The 14,297-nt window shown below is 46.8% G+C and overlaps 1 protein-coding gene across 7 annotated transcripts; it reads right to left on the bottom strand.

The window, feature by feature from the left end:
- Positions 1-4,670: 4,670 nt before the first annotated feature.
- Positions 4,671-13,028, bottom strand: CBLN2 (cerebellin 2 precursor). 7 transcript variants are annotated; one of them, XM_027525988.1, is made up of 6 exons: positions 12,589-13,028; positions 11,928-12,101; positions 11,461-11,505; positions 9,802-10,291; positions 6,630-6,749; positions 4,671-6,394 (listed from the first exon to the last, which is right to left on the bottom strand). In XM_027525988.1, exons 4-6 carry the CDS (start codon positions 10,156-10,158, stop codon positions 6,197-6,199), a joined length of 675 nt encoding a protein of 224 aa, XP_027381789.1. In that variant the 5' UTR covers positions 10,159-10,291; positions 11,461-11,505; positions 11,928-12,101; positions 12,589-13,028; the 3' UTR covers positions 4,671-6,196. The 7 variants fall into 7 exon arrangements, with proteins under 7 accessions (XP_027381789.1, XP_027381790.1, XP_027381791.1 ...); XM_027525989.1 differs by having other exon boundaries at positions 12,510-12,599; XM_027525990.1 differs by lacking the exon at positions 12,589-13,028 and having other exon boundaries at positions 11,461-11,529; positions 11,928-12,391.
- Between the last annotated feature and the right edge of the window lie 1,269 nt (positions 13,029-14,297).

Here is a 14,297-nt window from a genome sequence, read left to right as displayed (position 1 = left end):
CTCCTGACCCAGGGATCGAACCCAGGTCTCCTGCATTGCGGATAGATTCTTTACCAGCTGAGCCATCAGGGAAGTCCCAGTTATATAACTGTGAAAAAAAAAAAAGTTAGTGATTCAGAGATAAATATTAATTCTAATGCTAATTTTAAAACTGGTAGGAATCTTCAAGATCCATGTAAAAATATGGCAAATGAGGACCTTTAGTAATAAGGAGAATTTGCCCAAATTTTTCAGTTGATTTAGTTCTACTTTAGACATGATTCTCGAGTCAGTTTTATAACAACAATGCACTAGAATAACAATAAATGCTCTTTATAATACAAAACCAAGGAAATATGAGGATGCTCTGTATCCCACTGGACTTGAAATAGTAACAGATTGATACGCATGTGCTTAGTCACTCGGTCGTGTTCGACTATTTGTGACCCCATGAACCACAGCCCGCCAGACTCCTGTCCATGGGATTCTCCAGGCAAGAATACTGGAGTGGGTAGACATTCCCTTCTCCAAGGCATCTTCCCCACCCAGGTATTGAACCTGGATCTCCTGAATTGACAGGCGGATTCTTTACCGTCTGGGTCACCTGGGATGCTCAAGTGATTGATATAATTATTTTCAAATGAATGAGATAATACTTAGACAAAATACTCGAATCCTGCAATCAAATATGTGAACATTAAACAGCAAAGAATTTTTCTCCACCACCTAAAATGAATTTAGAAATCGGCGTTCCTGAAGGACGTGAAGGAACAATATTCCATGTAAAAGCAGTGCTAGTCAGGTTGCAAGACTGGAGTGGCTCATTAATAAGTAGCTTCCATCCTGTTCCGATTGAGCCAGTGCAAAGCGGCATTCTGACCCTGGGGAGTCCTGCTGTAGGCATTAAGAAAAGGGAATGAAGATTTCTTTTCCAAATTAAGTTGTCAAGGAGCTCATTTACCCTACACAAAGAGTGTATGTGGGCGAGCTGATGAAGATGATGATTTATGATGCTATAGACACTGAAGTGATTCTGGTGATGGAAACCCACAGCAAAATCCACTTAGGAAGATAAAACAGAGCCCCTATTATCTGTAGGAGGTAAAACCACGTGGCGTCTGCCCTTACAAATTTCAAGTTACCCTACTGGGTTTGGGAATAGAAGGAAAGCTCATTTACTTTGAATTCATGTTCTGCTATAATGTTATTATACAGATATATACATACCATTTTTTCAAAAGATCACATTCATTGGGTTTAAAGGAATTTTGAGAAGACTATTTTTTCTTTTTTTCAGGGGGTAGGTGAAGGCTGAATCTTACCAACCACATCAAGGACAGCTGTGTAACATACAGACTGTTAAAATAACTAAATTGAGTGAATTGTAGCCCTCCATTGCAAAAGCAATAAACATCCTTTTTGGTGAAATCAATCTGTGAAAATTATGCTTTAAAAGTCTAGGCAAATACATAAACAGATCTGACAGGTGACATGTGACCATCATCCGTTAATGTCTTCAGAGTGTTATCAATAAAAAAAAAAGAATCAAAAATTGAAAAACCATAAAACCAAAGTGGAAATTGTATTTTAACTCACTTCAGTGCTTGCTCCTTAAATGTCAAGAAAATTAATTTTAAGAATCTCATGAGAATTTATAGGCTCTGATCTTAAATTTTAGTGTGTATAATATCCCATTTTAGTAGCAAAGTGCTAGCTTTAGAAATAAAGTCCCAGTGACAAGTAAACTCCTACATAAGCAAGGCAAAAGGACAAAAACTCATCACAGTTCTATGGTTAATCTAGTTTCACATTTTTTACAAGTGTTTTCACAGAGTGCACAGTAAAGCCTTTAGTGATTCAGTGTAACTTGCTTCTAATTCCATAATTTATTTACACCACCTAAAATATAATGTAATAGAGCCTTTCATTCCAGTGCATCTATGCAGTAGATTGTTATATGCTTCCTACCCTGTAGAAATATAAACATTAACTATTTATTTGCAGCAACATTATCTTATTGCAATATTTATTTCCTTATAAAAGACTGCAAAATTACAGGGTCACAAATTGACAGAACACTCTTAGCTCTTTTGGTACACAAGGCATGCTGGAACAACCCATGTTTTTGTTTGGCTTGTATAAAGTGATTCATCAAATTTTCACTCACATATGTCTAGATTTTAGTAAAATGTAGCCAATGTATGTAGTTTATATCACTATACTAAATATCAGCTGTATATGTTCATGTATTTACAGGCAAACCATATACATATAATAGTTATTATATGTGTGGATTGATAACGATTTCCTTGATAAGGTGATTTTCAAGGAACCATTATAAACAAAATAAGGATTCAGTCAAAGATTTGGTTTGCTTTGTATATGTTTTCTAACTCTTCTGATGCATGAAATAACGAGATTTAGCTTAAAAAAATTTTTTTTTCCAAACAAGTAAATCTATGTAATCTCTATAGGATCCCATGAGCTTTCGTGCCAATAGTCAATGTTTGTATCACTTTTACTCTGGGCACCTACAGTAAGTACAACCTTTAAAAATGGAAATAATTTCATTATACATGAATTTATATTACAAAAATCTAAGAATGCAACTAAGGCTAAGGAAGTACAGATATTAAACAGTTTCTCAGGACCTAAAGTTGAATCTTCAGGATTCTATTTCAAACTAGAATATATTTTAAGTTAAAAAATAGTATTGTCTTAAAAAACATTTACAGTTTAGTAGCATTAACATTTATCAACTAGAGCAACTTATTATTATAATGCTGTAATACTGGAACTTCATTTTTTACTTGTGTTAAAATGTTAATTGTATATTTGTATAAAATATTGACTACATATTTGAACAGAAAGTTTGGCTTAAGCCACAAAAGATAAATGACATAAGAATTGAAATTAATATGAAAATGTATAGATTTTAATATGCTCCTATTGTCATCCTTTTTAAAAATCAAATTAGACTTCAATATAGTGCTGTAATTTTAAAAGGCTCTTGAGAATATGGAAACTTCTAATATTCAAGTGTCCTCCTGCTGGGTGTTTGTTTTATATGTATTTTTCATAAATTGCATGTTGGAAAATCTGACTTACCAGAAACACCCTCCCTCCGGTCTAAGACCTCTTTCCATCATGGTCCCCTGCGGTTGTGACATTTCTTTCTGATCCTCACATAACCTTGGGGGAAGGGGAGAGGGTGCAGAGGTGATGACTTCACTCTCCAGATCGGAAAACCAGCTCAGAGATGGGGTGGCTCAAATCAGGCTGCAAATATTACAGACATCCCTTTTTTTCCAATTAAAGGTACATTTCAAATTTTGATCTGACCTATGTTTTTGTAGACTATTCACAGGAACTTCATGTCCCTCAACATTCCTCAGCCAAACAGAAACTTGGCAGAAGCAGATGATCAACAACTTCAGAAACTCTAATGTCCTGGCTCCTTCCTAATGTAGCTTTTGGCATCCATCTCAAAAAAAAAAAAAAAAAAAACAAAAACAGAACACTAAAGCTTTCCTTCCTAATATAAAATCAACTCCTGAAATATACTTATTCTTAGATAGATCAATTTAATAACTTATTTATTAGGCAGTATACCCAAATGACAACCTATAATAAATTTATAACTATGAAGAAATGTCTATTACAAATTAGTGAGCAATAAAAATAACGACTCGTATATATTTCAGTTTCTGACGTGCTGTAGCAGTGTGCTCTCTCCTACTGAGGGCTGTCTGCTCGTTGTTTAAAACTGAACAGAAGGTTAGGAAATGAAGGAAAGAGGACTAAATAACTGAGGGCAAGAAAACAGAGGAAAATCTTTGCTACCATCCTGCTGTGTATATTACCAGCATTAATAAACAATGCTCTGGTCAGAATTATGTCTTCTATTCAAAGAGCCAAAATACCCCAAATGCTTTTTGGTTGATGTATTTCGTTGTTTTTTCCCCCCTTACACAATGTAACAGCATTTTTATTCAAGTCAAATAATGCGTCCTGTTATATTCTTTCTTCAGTTATGGCTAGCCCAACTGTATTTTTTCATGTATAAAGTCCCCATTGCATTTCTTATTTGAAAATGAATCCCACCCTTACAAATCTTCAAATGAGTTTCTTGTATATCTGTGCTCTTTGATTGAAATATTGGATTGGACCTTGCACTACACGAAGATTAAATGTGATAGAAGCAGACTGATATCCATAACATCTTTTTAATGCTGTCTTTTTCATCTAATACTGTTAGATACTGAAACTATTAAGTCACTCAGTTGTTTCCAACTCTTTCCAACCCCAGGGACTGTAGTCTGCCAGGCTCCTCCATCCATGAAATTCTCCAGGCAATACTACTGGAGTGGGTTGCCATTTCCTTCTCCACAGGATCTTCCCAAGCCAGGGATGGATCCCTGGTCTCTTACATTGCAGGTGGATTCTTTACCATCTGAGCCACCAGGGAAGCCCTTGTCACTTAATGCCTCCCCCTAAACCTTTCTGTGTGAAAAAGATATTTAAGGATGCACTATCCATCTGGACCCCAGCAAGATACACGTTAGTGTGTCTTCTTCTGTGTATTTTCTAAAGTGTAAACAGTATGGGTTTGATTCACCATGCTCCTGAACCTTGGCCTTTCCTTACACGCATTTTGAGAGTTGGGAGGTGAGCTAGAGGGAGAGAGCAAGCCAGACGTCAAACCCATTTATTCAGAATCTTAAATTATGACTTTTTATCATCAATATTTTGGTTACATTGTTACACAAAGGACAAATTAACATCTGGTTTGAGGTCTCTTCTTTGATTGCTTTGGGATCAGTGCCATTTCCTTGGCGAAGGAATCCTGCACCCGTCAACTCTCAGCTGTGTTTAAATAATATTGTTGTATCAGGTGCCAAACAATGAGGATTTGGGAAACTGCTTCTAGGGAGCCTCTGCCAATAACCTTCAACCACTGCGATTTTCACGCGGCTTCCCCGCCAGGTGCTTGCAGGGAGTGTCCACACCCTCTGCCTGGGCAGATCAGAAAAGGATCCTGAGGGGGAAGAATCGGTTGGTCCCGTTGATTCTGAGGCACCTGACTGTGGTGTGCTCACCCGGATGTGAATCCAAAGGAGCAAAAACAGGCTGCCAGGAAGACCCAGTTGCGCTACGCAAAGAGACCACGTGATTGGGAACTTGGTCATCACAGCTTCCATTCTCATCTGACATGATTCAGGCCACCCAGCAACATTCGTCTCTTAAAAGTATTCCAAAACGTAAAAAAAAAAAAAAAAAAAAAATCCAGGTTGGTACTTCCAAAAGTGCCTCTGAGAGAGTCTCTTTTAAAGAATAAGCAGAAATGTCCGTCTGTCATTTTCACTTTGCTCTACCTTCCGTTTGGTTTGGTCTCATCCAAAATACACAGTTATTTTTTTTTGTTTTGTGTTGTTTGGTCTCCTCCAGAAATCCAACACACATTTTCTCTCCCCACCCCAGCACAAAAGATAAACAGCAAGGGTGAGGAGGAGGAGCTGTGTGTGTGAAGAAAAGTAAAGCTTCCTGGGGAGGAGGAGGGGAAGAAAAACCCACACACACACATATACAAACAATACAAAACAAAAGCCGCAGTCCAATCGTGCAAAATTTGCTTCTCTGGATAAAGCACTTCTTGATACAATGTCCCCTTCCCCCTCCCGAGGACTCCCATCCACCCGGGGTGGGGGAAATACAGCATGAAAGTGAAGCCATTCTTTTTCTTAAGGCTGAACAGACACACAGAGAACACGTTTCAAGGGCTGTCGGGTGGCGGTGAGTGGAGGGGCTCTTGCTTTGAGCCCAGCCGGCAGCCTGCGATCCATCCCGGGGTCCGCGGCACCCTTCCCACGGGGCCAACAATACCACGTACAAACAACAGAGGAAAAGTCAATGGTCCCAACAATGAAATCCCGTATTGACTTTACAATCACAGGTACAAATTGCTCAGATCGATCATTTCATTTCTCCTTAAGACCAACCGTGTTGTCTAAAACTCATTAGGGGCCGGGTCGCCGAGGAATGGTCAATATTCAGAGAAAATGCTGGAGGTTCCGAAGGAAGCCGCTCTTCTGTCACCACAGTCCGATGGAGAAGGATGGAAACAAGTTGTCGGGTTCCAGCAAGTTCGGGGGGTTGGGAAGGGTGGGCACCTGGGTCCAGACAGCCGTGTCCCCACCGTCCAGGGGAGGGTCTGCGTTTATAGCGGGAAAACCAAGAAGCCCGAGAACGTGGAGTACTTCCAGCCCCCCATGAGGTTGCCCCTCTCCAGTTTGAGATGGACTTTATCCTCTCTCTCCATCAGCAGCAAGACGCCGTTGCTGGCAGCTTCTCTGGTGACGTCCTGGTCTCCGGCGAACGCCGAGATCACCGGGTAGCCGTTCTGCATTAGACTGACCTACAAGGCAGAGGGCAGAGCTCAGCCGACCACAATGGACCCCGCTCCCATCCGCTTCTTCTCATCTCACCCACCCCCTACCCCAGTCAAGGAGCCGCATGTCAGGGGGAGCTGACCCAGAGGACTGACCTGGTTCCCAGACCTCCGCCAGGCCCCCTCCCTGGCCCTCCCCACCTCACAGAGGGCATGACTATTCGTCCAAAGCCAGGAGGGTCCAGCTATCCAAGTGACCCACCTGGATGGTCTGTCTGTTGTACACTTTGACCACGTGAAAGCTGAAGCTATATATCCCTTTTCTTGGGGCTACAAATATACTGGAGGCGAGATCAAAATGGTTGCCAATATTTACTAAGACCTGGAAAAGAAGAGGGAATAGGGCAGACACATAGCAAGCCCCTCCTCAGTGTGTTTCCATCAGACTCAACAGACCACCCCCAGCGGTCCCTTTAAGAGCTGCAGGACTTCCAGCAGCACGTGCTCAGGGACCCAGTACCCGCCACCCCCCAGGAAACAGGCAGCCCCCAGTTAAACATCCTGCAGCAGGAATTGATTTCCAAAGGATTCTAATGGATGGTACTTCAGAAGGCTGTCTCTCTGGAGAGTGTAGTATATTTATGTGTTGAAAACAATGGCTGCACATGGTGGCTGTTGTGGGGTGGGGCAGAAGGATAACACAAAAGACACTCTGGTAGGTAGATGATCTGTAAACTGAGACTGTTCGGAGGTTTGTGGGATTCTGGGGACCTGAATGAGAAGCTTGGACCAAAACAGAGCTCTGTCCTGAGCGGGAAGAGAAAGGGTGGTGAAGTAAAAGGCCCATTACCTCAGTTAAATTCCATCAGATAAAGCCTGGAATGAGCTCTGTGTGCTTCTGGAGGGAAGGGATGGTGTGAGGTTTTGTCTCCCAGCCCCAGGCACCGCCCCTGGCAGCACACAGTAGGTAGGTGTTCAATAAATGCTGCTGGGTGAATGACCACAGTCCAAACACTGGCTGTGCCCATCTCCCCTCACTTTCTTCCATGTGAGGTGTCTAGTCCCTAAGCTGGGCTGTGACCTCATGCTCAGAAGCATCAGTAACCACCCGGAGAGGGAAAAGAAAGGCAGTCTGACACCCTCAGCTCAAATTCCACAAAGTGCAAGAAGAATGACAAAGTGAGCCATGAGACATGAAATCACGTGACCCTCCAGATGCTATTTCTCCAATAAAAGATGGATGGGAGTGACTTGAGCATAGGGTCCCCCTTTACGAACAGATTTCCCTGTCAGATGTTCAACGTCCATCCCTGTCTGGACCCCACCCCTCCTCACCCACAAATGCACAACCCAATTAAAATCATAAAATGGCCCCGCCTCGTGGTCTCAGTTTTTAAAACACACAGCCCGCAACAAAAGCAGAACCCTAGATTAGAGACCCTGTCATCTGTTCAGAAAACAAATTCGAACCATATCCTTGGCTGTTATTTCCTACACAATCATTACAGATGGATCACACGTGGCTCCCAGAGCCACGCCACTGGAAAGCCTGGGAGGCTGGGGAAGAAGCCACATCAACTTCTTCAAGGAGCTCTGAGCACACTTAAGCCCCTCCTTGACTGCAGGGCTCAGAGACACTCGGGCGCTGTTGTTAAAGACGGGGAGCTTCAAGATGCAAGTCCTCCTCCCTCTGAGGCTGTGTCCCATCTGCCTTACCATTCTCAAAGAACCAAGCCTCCTCCTCCAAGCCCTTGGTGCTGCTCCCAACTCAATGACCTCAACTCTCTCACCTCCATGTCTAATTCAGGAAACTGGTAAATTCAAGGCCCTGCTGTAGAGGAACGAACACCCACCAGCCCCAGAAAAGCCGGTTTCAATTCCTCCCTAACTGGTGCATGACATCATTTCATCTGCCCTGTCATAGCTGGCTCATCTATAAAATGAAAATCCTACTACTGCTTATGCTGTGTACATCACAGAATTTTCTTAACACCCAAATGAAAGGACGATGTATTATAAAAACACTGTGGAAACTAATTCATTGTCTGCTTTCAGTTCAGTTCAGTCGATTTTGGACATAATTAAAATAAATACATGCATGTCTCATAAAAATAAAGATTAAAGAGAAGACATCCCTTTGTACACACCTCTCCAAATTTCAAATACATAATCCTTAACAAGGATTAAAGCAAATGAAGACATTGGCCTAAAATGAGGTGTTGGTCCGTGCACTTGGGACCTCACCAGGTCAGCGAGCTGGTTAATAGAAAGGGACTCAAACAAGTGTGCTCAGTGAGGCCTGAACTCCAGGAGGGAGGAGTTGTGGCCAAATGAATGGGATGATTAGGCAAAGTTGGAAACCACTCTAATGTTTCCTGTTTGTTTCTGAAAAACAACAGAAACCAAGGTAGGGAGAGAGGGGAAGGTGAGGACCTTTAAATCCTGGGCAGCAGTGACCCAGAGAAGGGGCTGCCAAGACCTGATCACATCAGGGACCCTTCTGTTTTGAAGGGACTGGGAGCTGGCTGGCTGAGGCAACTTCATTGCTCTTCATTTTTTTCCTTATATACCCCACCAAATTTGATATTGACCTACTGTATTTATATGTTACGTTGTATATACTGCATTTGCCACATATCGCATTTATATAACCACACTGTTTCCTTCTGGAGAAGGCGATGGCACCCCACTCCAGTACTCTTGCCTGGAAAATCCCATGGATGGAGGAGCCTGGTGGGCTGCAGTCCATGGGGTCGGAGTCAGACACGACTGAGCGACTTCACTTTCACTTTTCACTTTCATGCATTGGAGAAGGAAATGACAACCCACTCCAGTGTTCTTGCCTGGAGAATCCCAGGGACGGGGGAGCCTGGTGGGCTGCCGTCTGTGGAGTCGCACAGAGTCGGACACGACTGAAGTGACTTAGCAGCATGTTTCTTTCTGTTTCTGTACAACCATGGCAGCTATTTCCCCATACTCTTCCCCACTTATTTCTCTTGAAGTTAAGCTTCCTCTCTAGGATCCATTCCGAAATAAACAGTAGGTATTTCTCTGAGCCTGGGCTGAGACCTTCGGAGAACCCCCCGGGGTTAGCGAGGAGAGTTTAAATGCACTCATTCTCTAAGTGGCCAGCGAGGGGGACAGGAGCCCACCCCCAACAAGGACGGCCCCAACTCCAGTCAAAACCGGTTTCTCTGGAAATGTCTATCAGCTCTCTTAGCTCAGCGGGACGCCCAGCTCCACAGGACTCTCGGTCATCCGAGTGCCAACTGAGCTGATGAGTTATTGAGCAGCAACAGTGTGAAAAGGAAAGCTCACGGGAGAAGGGAGAAAGACAGGGCAGAGGGGAGGGGAGAGCCTGGAGCTCCGCGTCTGGGAAGCCGGCCACCCAGCCACGCGCCCGGCGGGAGGCGAGGGCAGGCCCGCGCGCTGACCTGGTCGAAGTAGATCGTCATGGTGCGGTTGCTCATCTCGGACGGCTCGTGGTTAGTGCTCCGCGTGGCGGAGAAGGCCACCTTGGCGCTGCCGGAGCGCACCGAGATGCCCAGCGAGGAGGTGACGGCGCCGTCCGCAGACGGGCTGGAGTCGCACACCACCAGGCACTTGCCCTCCAGCACGATGGGCTCCGTGTCGTTCTGCGCCCGCACCGGGCAGCCGGCGGGCAGCAGCAGCAGCAGCAGGGCCAGCGCCGCCCCCAGGCCCGAGCCGCAGCCTGCCGGCTCGCGCAGCGCCCCCCGGCGCCCGGGCATGGTCAGCGGCGGCCCCCGGGGGCCCCGGCCGGGCGCCAGCATCCGGGCTGGAGGCGCGCGGAGAGCAGGAGGGCGCACGCGAATGCGCGGGGCCGGGGCGAGCCTCCTCTGGCCTCGGTCCCCCGCTCTGATGGTCAAGGCCAGGGTGGTCCTTAGAAGGAGATCGCCAGCGGACCTGTCAGGGCAGAGAAGCCAAGCCCCGAGACGGGGGGTGAAGCTGCGTTGGAAGGAGGTGCGGGGAGCAGTACCGGCGGCGCTCGGGGCCCCTCCCTGGAGGCCACCCTCTGGGCCCCCTGCACTGCTATCCCCTCCCCGAGTGGCACAACAGGTCCCGAGAAACGCCGGGCGCCCCGGCCCGGGCATCCCTGGAGGCTCCCGGGGAGGGGCGCGCGCTGGGGGTGCGGTCGGGGACCGGGCTCGCCATGCCGCAGGGCCTCATCAATAATGACAAGATCGGGGACCCTCAGGGACGCGCTCCGCGCCACCCCCGGCCCATTCAGCCCATGGCAGAGGGGGACCCAACACGCAGGCAACGGAAAAATCCACTGAGCCTTAAACGCTCTATTTTCAGCAGCATTTTTTTAAGCCACACCAAGAACCCTTTTTCTCTTCTCTGCTTTGCTTTCCATCCTCTATTTCTCCAACCTAGAGTTGTTGTTGTTGTTGTTTTTTTAAGCAATCCATTTACGCAAAATCTTAGCCGTTTTCCACCCAAAGAACAAGTCCCCAGGAAACTCCTTAGGGAGAATAATAAGATTAAGACGGGAGAAAAAAACCCCAAAGACAGGGACATCCTAAAACCAAGCAACCGCTTCCCACGTCCCGGCTGTCGGCGGCGAGCCGCTCCGGAGAAGCCCCTGGCATCCCCCTCTCTGGCGCAGGACCAAAGGTTTCCGGCGGTGGGAACCCCAAGCTCGGCTTCTCTGCAGCTTTTGTTTCCAGACTCCGGGGGCTCCTCTCCCGGCCGGGAGGCAGCCCCTGCCGCTTTCTGCCAACTTACGCGCCTGTTCGCACTTTCCATCGGGCCCCATCTTCCCCCACTAAACTAAGCAGATCATTTCAATATCCAGTCGAGAAACCAAAAAAAAAAAAAAAGGCAAAGAAACCTCTCCGCTCGCCTCCCACAGCCGCCGAACAACTCCTCCGGCTGTCCAAACAATCTTTCTAAGAAGAGACAAGTTGTTTCTCCACGGGCAGCCTCCCTCCTCAGCCCCTGAACAGGACGGTTTCCAGCAGCTCTCCCGCTCTCCCCGCCCAGACTCAGACCCGCGACCGTCCTCGTGGAAACGGACGCGCGGATGCGGTGAACGCGCGGGTCCCGGAGGGCAGGTCGGGTCGCGTTACCTGGAACGTCCATGACGAGCGAGCTCCGCTGTCCGCCAAGTTGTTCTGCTTGGAGAAGATGAGCCGGAGCTGGCGGGAGGAGACACCGAGCGCGACCCTTCTCCCCGCACGGGGCCAATGACCGCCCCGCCCCGCCGCGCCGCGCCGCTTTCCCGCGCCGGCCTGCGCCCCGCGCCGCGCCGCGCCCCACCCCGGACCGGCCTGCGCCCCGCATCCGCGAGGCCCGCGCCGCGCCCCACCCCGCGACCGCCCAGCGCTCCGCACCGGTACGTTTCGCGTCCGCTCAGCCCCGCGCCCGCACCGGGTCCGCACCGCCCGTGTGCCCGCAGCTGCCTCTTTCCACCGACCTCCGCGGTCCCGGCCGCTCCTCCCGCCTCCACACCTCCCCGTGCGCGCCGCCTCCTCCCGGGCTGGGCACCTCCGCCCCGCACCCCGCCGACCCCGCACCGCCCAGGTCCCGCTCTCACCCAAACACCCAGCGCGAAATCTTCCCAGACGTCTCGCTTTCAAACAATTAGGCAACCTCCAAAGCGCTGGCCGCTCCTCTTCTTTTCGATTGTTGCTTGTCTTTTCCAAATCTCCTCCAAGTCTTAATCCTGAATAGCGCGATCACTTTCATAATTAATGCGTAAAGCAGTTTTCTTTAAGAAAAAAAGAAAAAAAATGAGGACTGGGATGAAGAGAAAGATCTTGGAATATTTTAGTGATGCAAAAGCTGTGGTTCTAGAAGCTCCAGTGTGGGAACTGCCAGGTCTGGGCAGGGATTAGAGGCGCCTCCGCCTGGGTTTCCGTGTCTGCTCCTCTGGACCTGCCGGGGCGCGCTGGCACCCGCGCCTCTTTATTAAAACGCCTGCTCTCAGCTCTAACGACCTGGGGAGACGCGCAGGGTTTCGGAGCTGCGTCCTGAGCGCGGGCGGGCGAGGAGTGCAAGCACGGACGCGGGGCGCCACCTACGGGCGCCGAGGCCTCCCTGCCGCGGGGTCGGGGACGGTGGGGACAAGGATGAGGTCTGCGGAGCTCTTCCTGGACCCCCACAAAGCAGCCCGGACCTCTGCAAAAATGTAGCGACAGGAGTCGATCTCTCCGGTCATCCTGCAATGCCCAGCCCCTGAGAAGGTGGAGCCGCACCCTTGCTTTGGCAGATCGTCTTTTCCAACAACTCTGCCAGGGTGATTTAATCCGCAGTCAGGTTATCGTTGCTTATCGTCGCTTATCGTTGTCTTCATAACCTTTGCCACCACCACTGGGCTGTGGAGTCCATGCCGCCCTTAAACAACATCTAAATGGACACTCTCTTTATAACCCGACCTCTAAAAATGTCGTTAAAAAAAAAAAAAATTCTCCGTCCTCTGACTTGCTTCGTATGCCTTTGCTGATAGGCTGTTCAGGAATAAACTGTAAGTGGGCCAATGCAGTTCAGAAGAACAGAATGGAACTCTGTCTTATTCCTCTAGACTTCACGCCTAACCCTCTGTCCTTTGAAGAATTCAGCGAGGGTTCTGGTTCCAGCCCATAACGTGGGTCTTTGCAGGTAGGGGGTGTTCAAGGCTTCGGTTCCCATAGGCTCTGGAGGGGCTCCTCTCCCCTGATTAGAACTGCCGGGGCCTCATCCCTGAGCGCTCGATCTACTTCGCACCAGTGCAGCCAAAATAGATGCGAAGGAAGCCAGGGGCAGAGAGAAATCGGAATTGCATATTATGACCTGAGACAAGACGTTTAGTATGGTAGTAAAATGTGATGAAAAAAACTTATGAGCCAACTGTTTTGTACTTAATATGCAAAATAGAATACAATAACCCCCAATGTATTACCCTCCCAAGAATATTCTCTGAAAATGAAGTACTTTGCTTCAACAGCAGGCTGGTCAGATGTATCGGACTTTGTCAGGAAACAGTTTACAGAGCCCCCATATCCTGTAACTATTTTATGAGTTAAACACAGTGGAAATTGTTAACTCTTATTCTCTTATGCTAGTACTGCATCAATTTCACAATCTCTTGTTGTCAAAGTAAGCAGAACTCTAGCCTTCCCTCATAGAGAATACAGATCTGTGTGCAGACCTAAGTAGCAAAGGATTCTAGGTCTGTGAAAGAAATGTGAGCTTAGACCGATAATTAGACCAGTTCGGAGATGCTAATTAAGTAACAATGCCTCTCACACATCCATACATCTTTAAATAACAGCTCTATTAAGCAATTCTTAAATGTTAGGCTATAAGCATTTGGTTTGGCAAATGCAAATCCATTTGGGGGGAGTAAAACTAAACCTCTTTGCTATGTGGCAACAAAAATGCTTAAATTATATTAAAAAAATAAACCTCAGTCTATATAGTCGATTTGATTATGGGATTAGAGCAGTATGTCTCCTTCTATACTGGGGAAAAAAAAGTTGAGTTTAAATTTAAATTTGAGATTATTTTTAGAAGCAAATTAGTAATTGTGAAAAGTAGCAGATTGATCAACCAATGGAACATTAACATTATTTTTCACTTACTAGATCATTGTTCTATCTATAAGGAGACATTTAGGTTATCTCTTTGTGATGGAATTTTAGCTCATAAACATGCTGAGAAAGACTTGCAGAATATAACTAACATTTAAAAGTGAAATGTTTTCTGGTTATCACAGGGATTACCTTTTTTCTTTCATTTCCATGCTATGAGTAACTATAGTTGTTACTATTACAACAGCAAACTCTCTACTCTCATCTTGTCCCCATGGACAATAAAAATATCTGTTGTTGATTGAGCATCTGTTATGTGTTAGCACACTTCTTTCTTTATCTAGGAGGCAGCATCTAGTTTAACACCCACAGTCACCCTGGAGTAGACAGATGGT

This window comes from Bos indicus x Bos taurus, chromosome 24, assembly GCF_003369695.1.
Source record: "Bos indicus x Bos taurus breed Angus x Brahman F1 hybrid chromosome 24, Bos_hybrid_MaternalHap_v2.0, whole genome shotgun sequence".
NCBI lineage: Eukaryota > Metazoa > Chordata > Mammalia > Artiodactyla > Bovidae > Bos > Bos indicus x Bos taurus.
This window is presented reverse-complemented; position numbering and strand designations above follow the sequence as displayed.

Bases quoted from the DNA above. Each gene is read 5' to 3' on its own strand.
- CBLN2 (XM_027525988.1), bottom strand. From the start codon at position 10,158: ATGCTGGCGCCCGGCCGGGGCCCCCGGGGGCCGCCGCTGACCATGCCC. The intron at 6,750-9,801 runs GTCAGCGCGCGG...CTTCTTTTCCAG, and splicing joins TGACGATCTACTTCGACCAG to GTCTTAGTAAATATTGGCAA. The intron at 6,395-6,629 runs GTGGGTCACTTG...TCTGCCTTGTAG, and splicing joins ACAACAGACAGACCATCCAG to GTCAGTCTAATGCAGAACGG.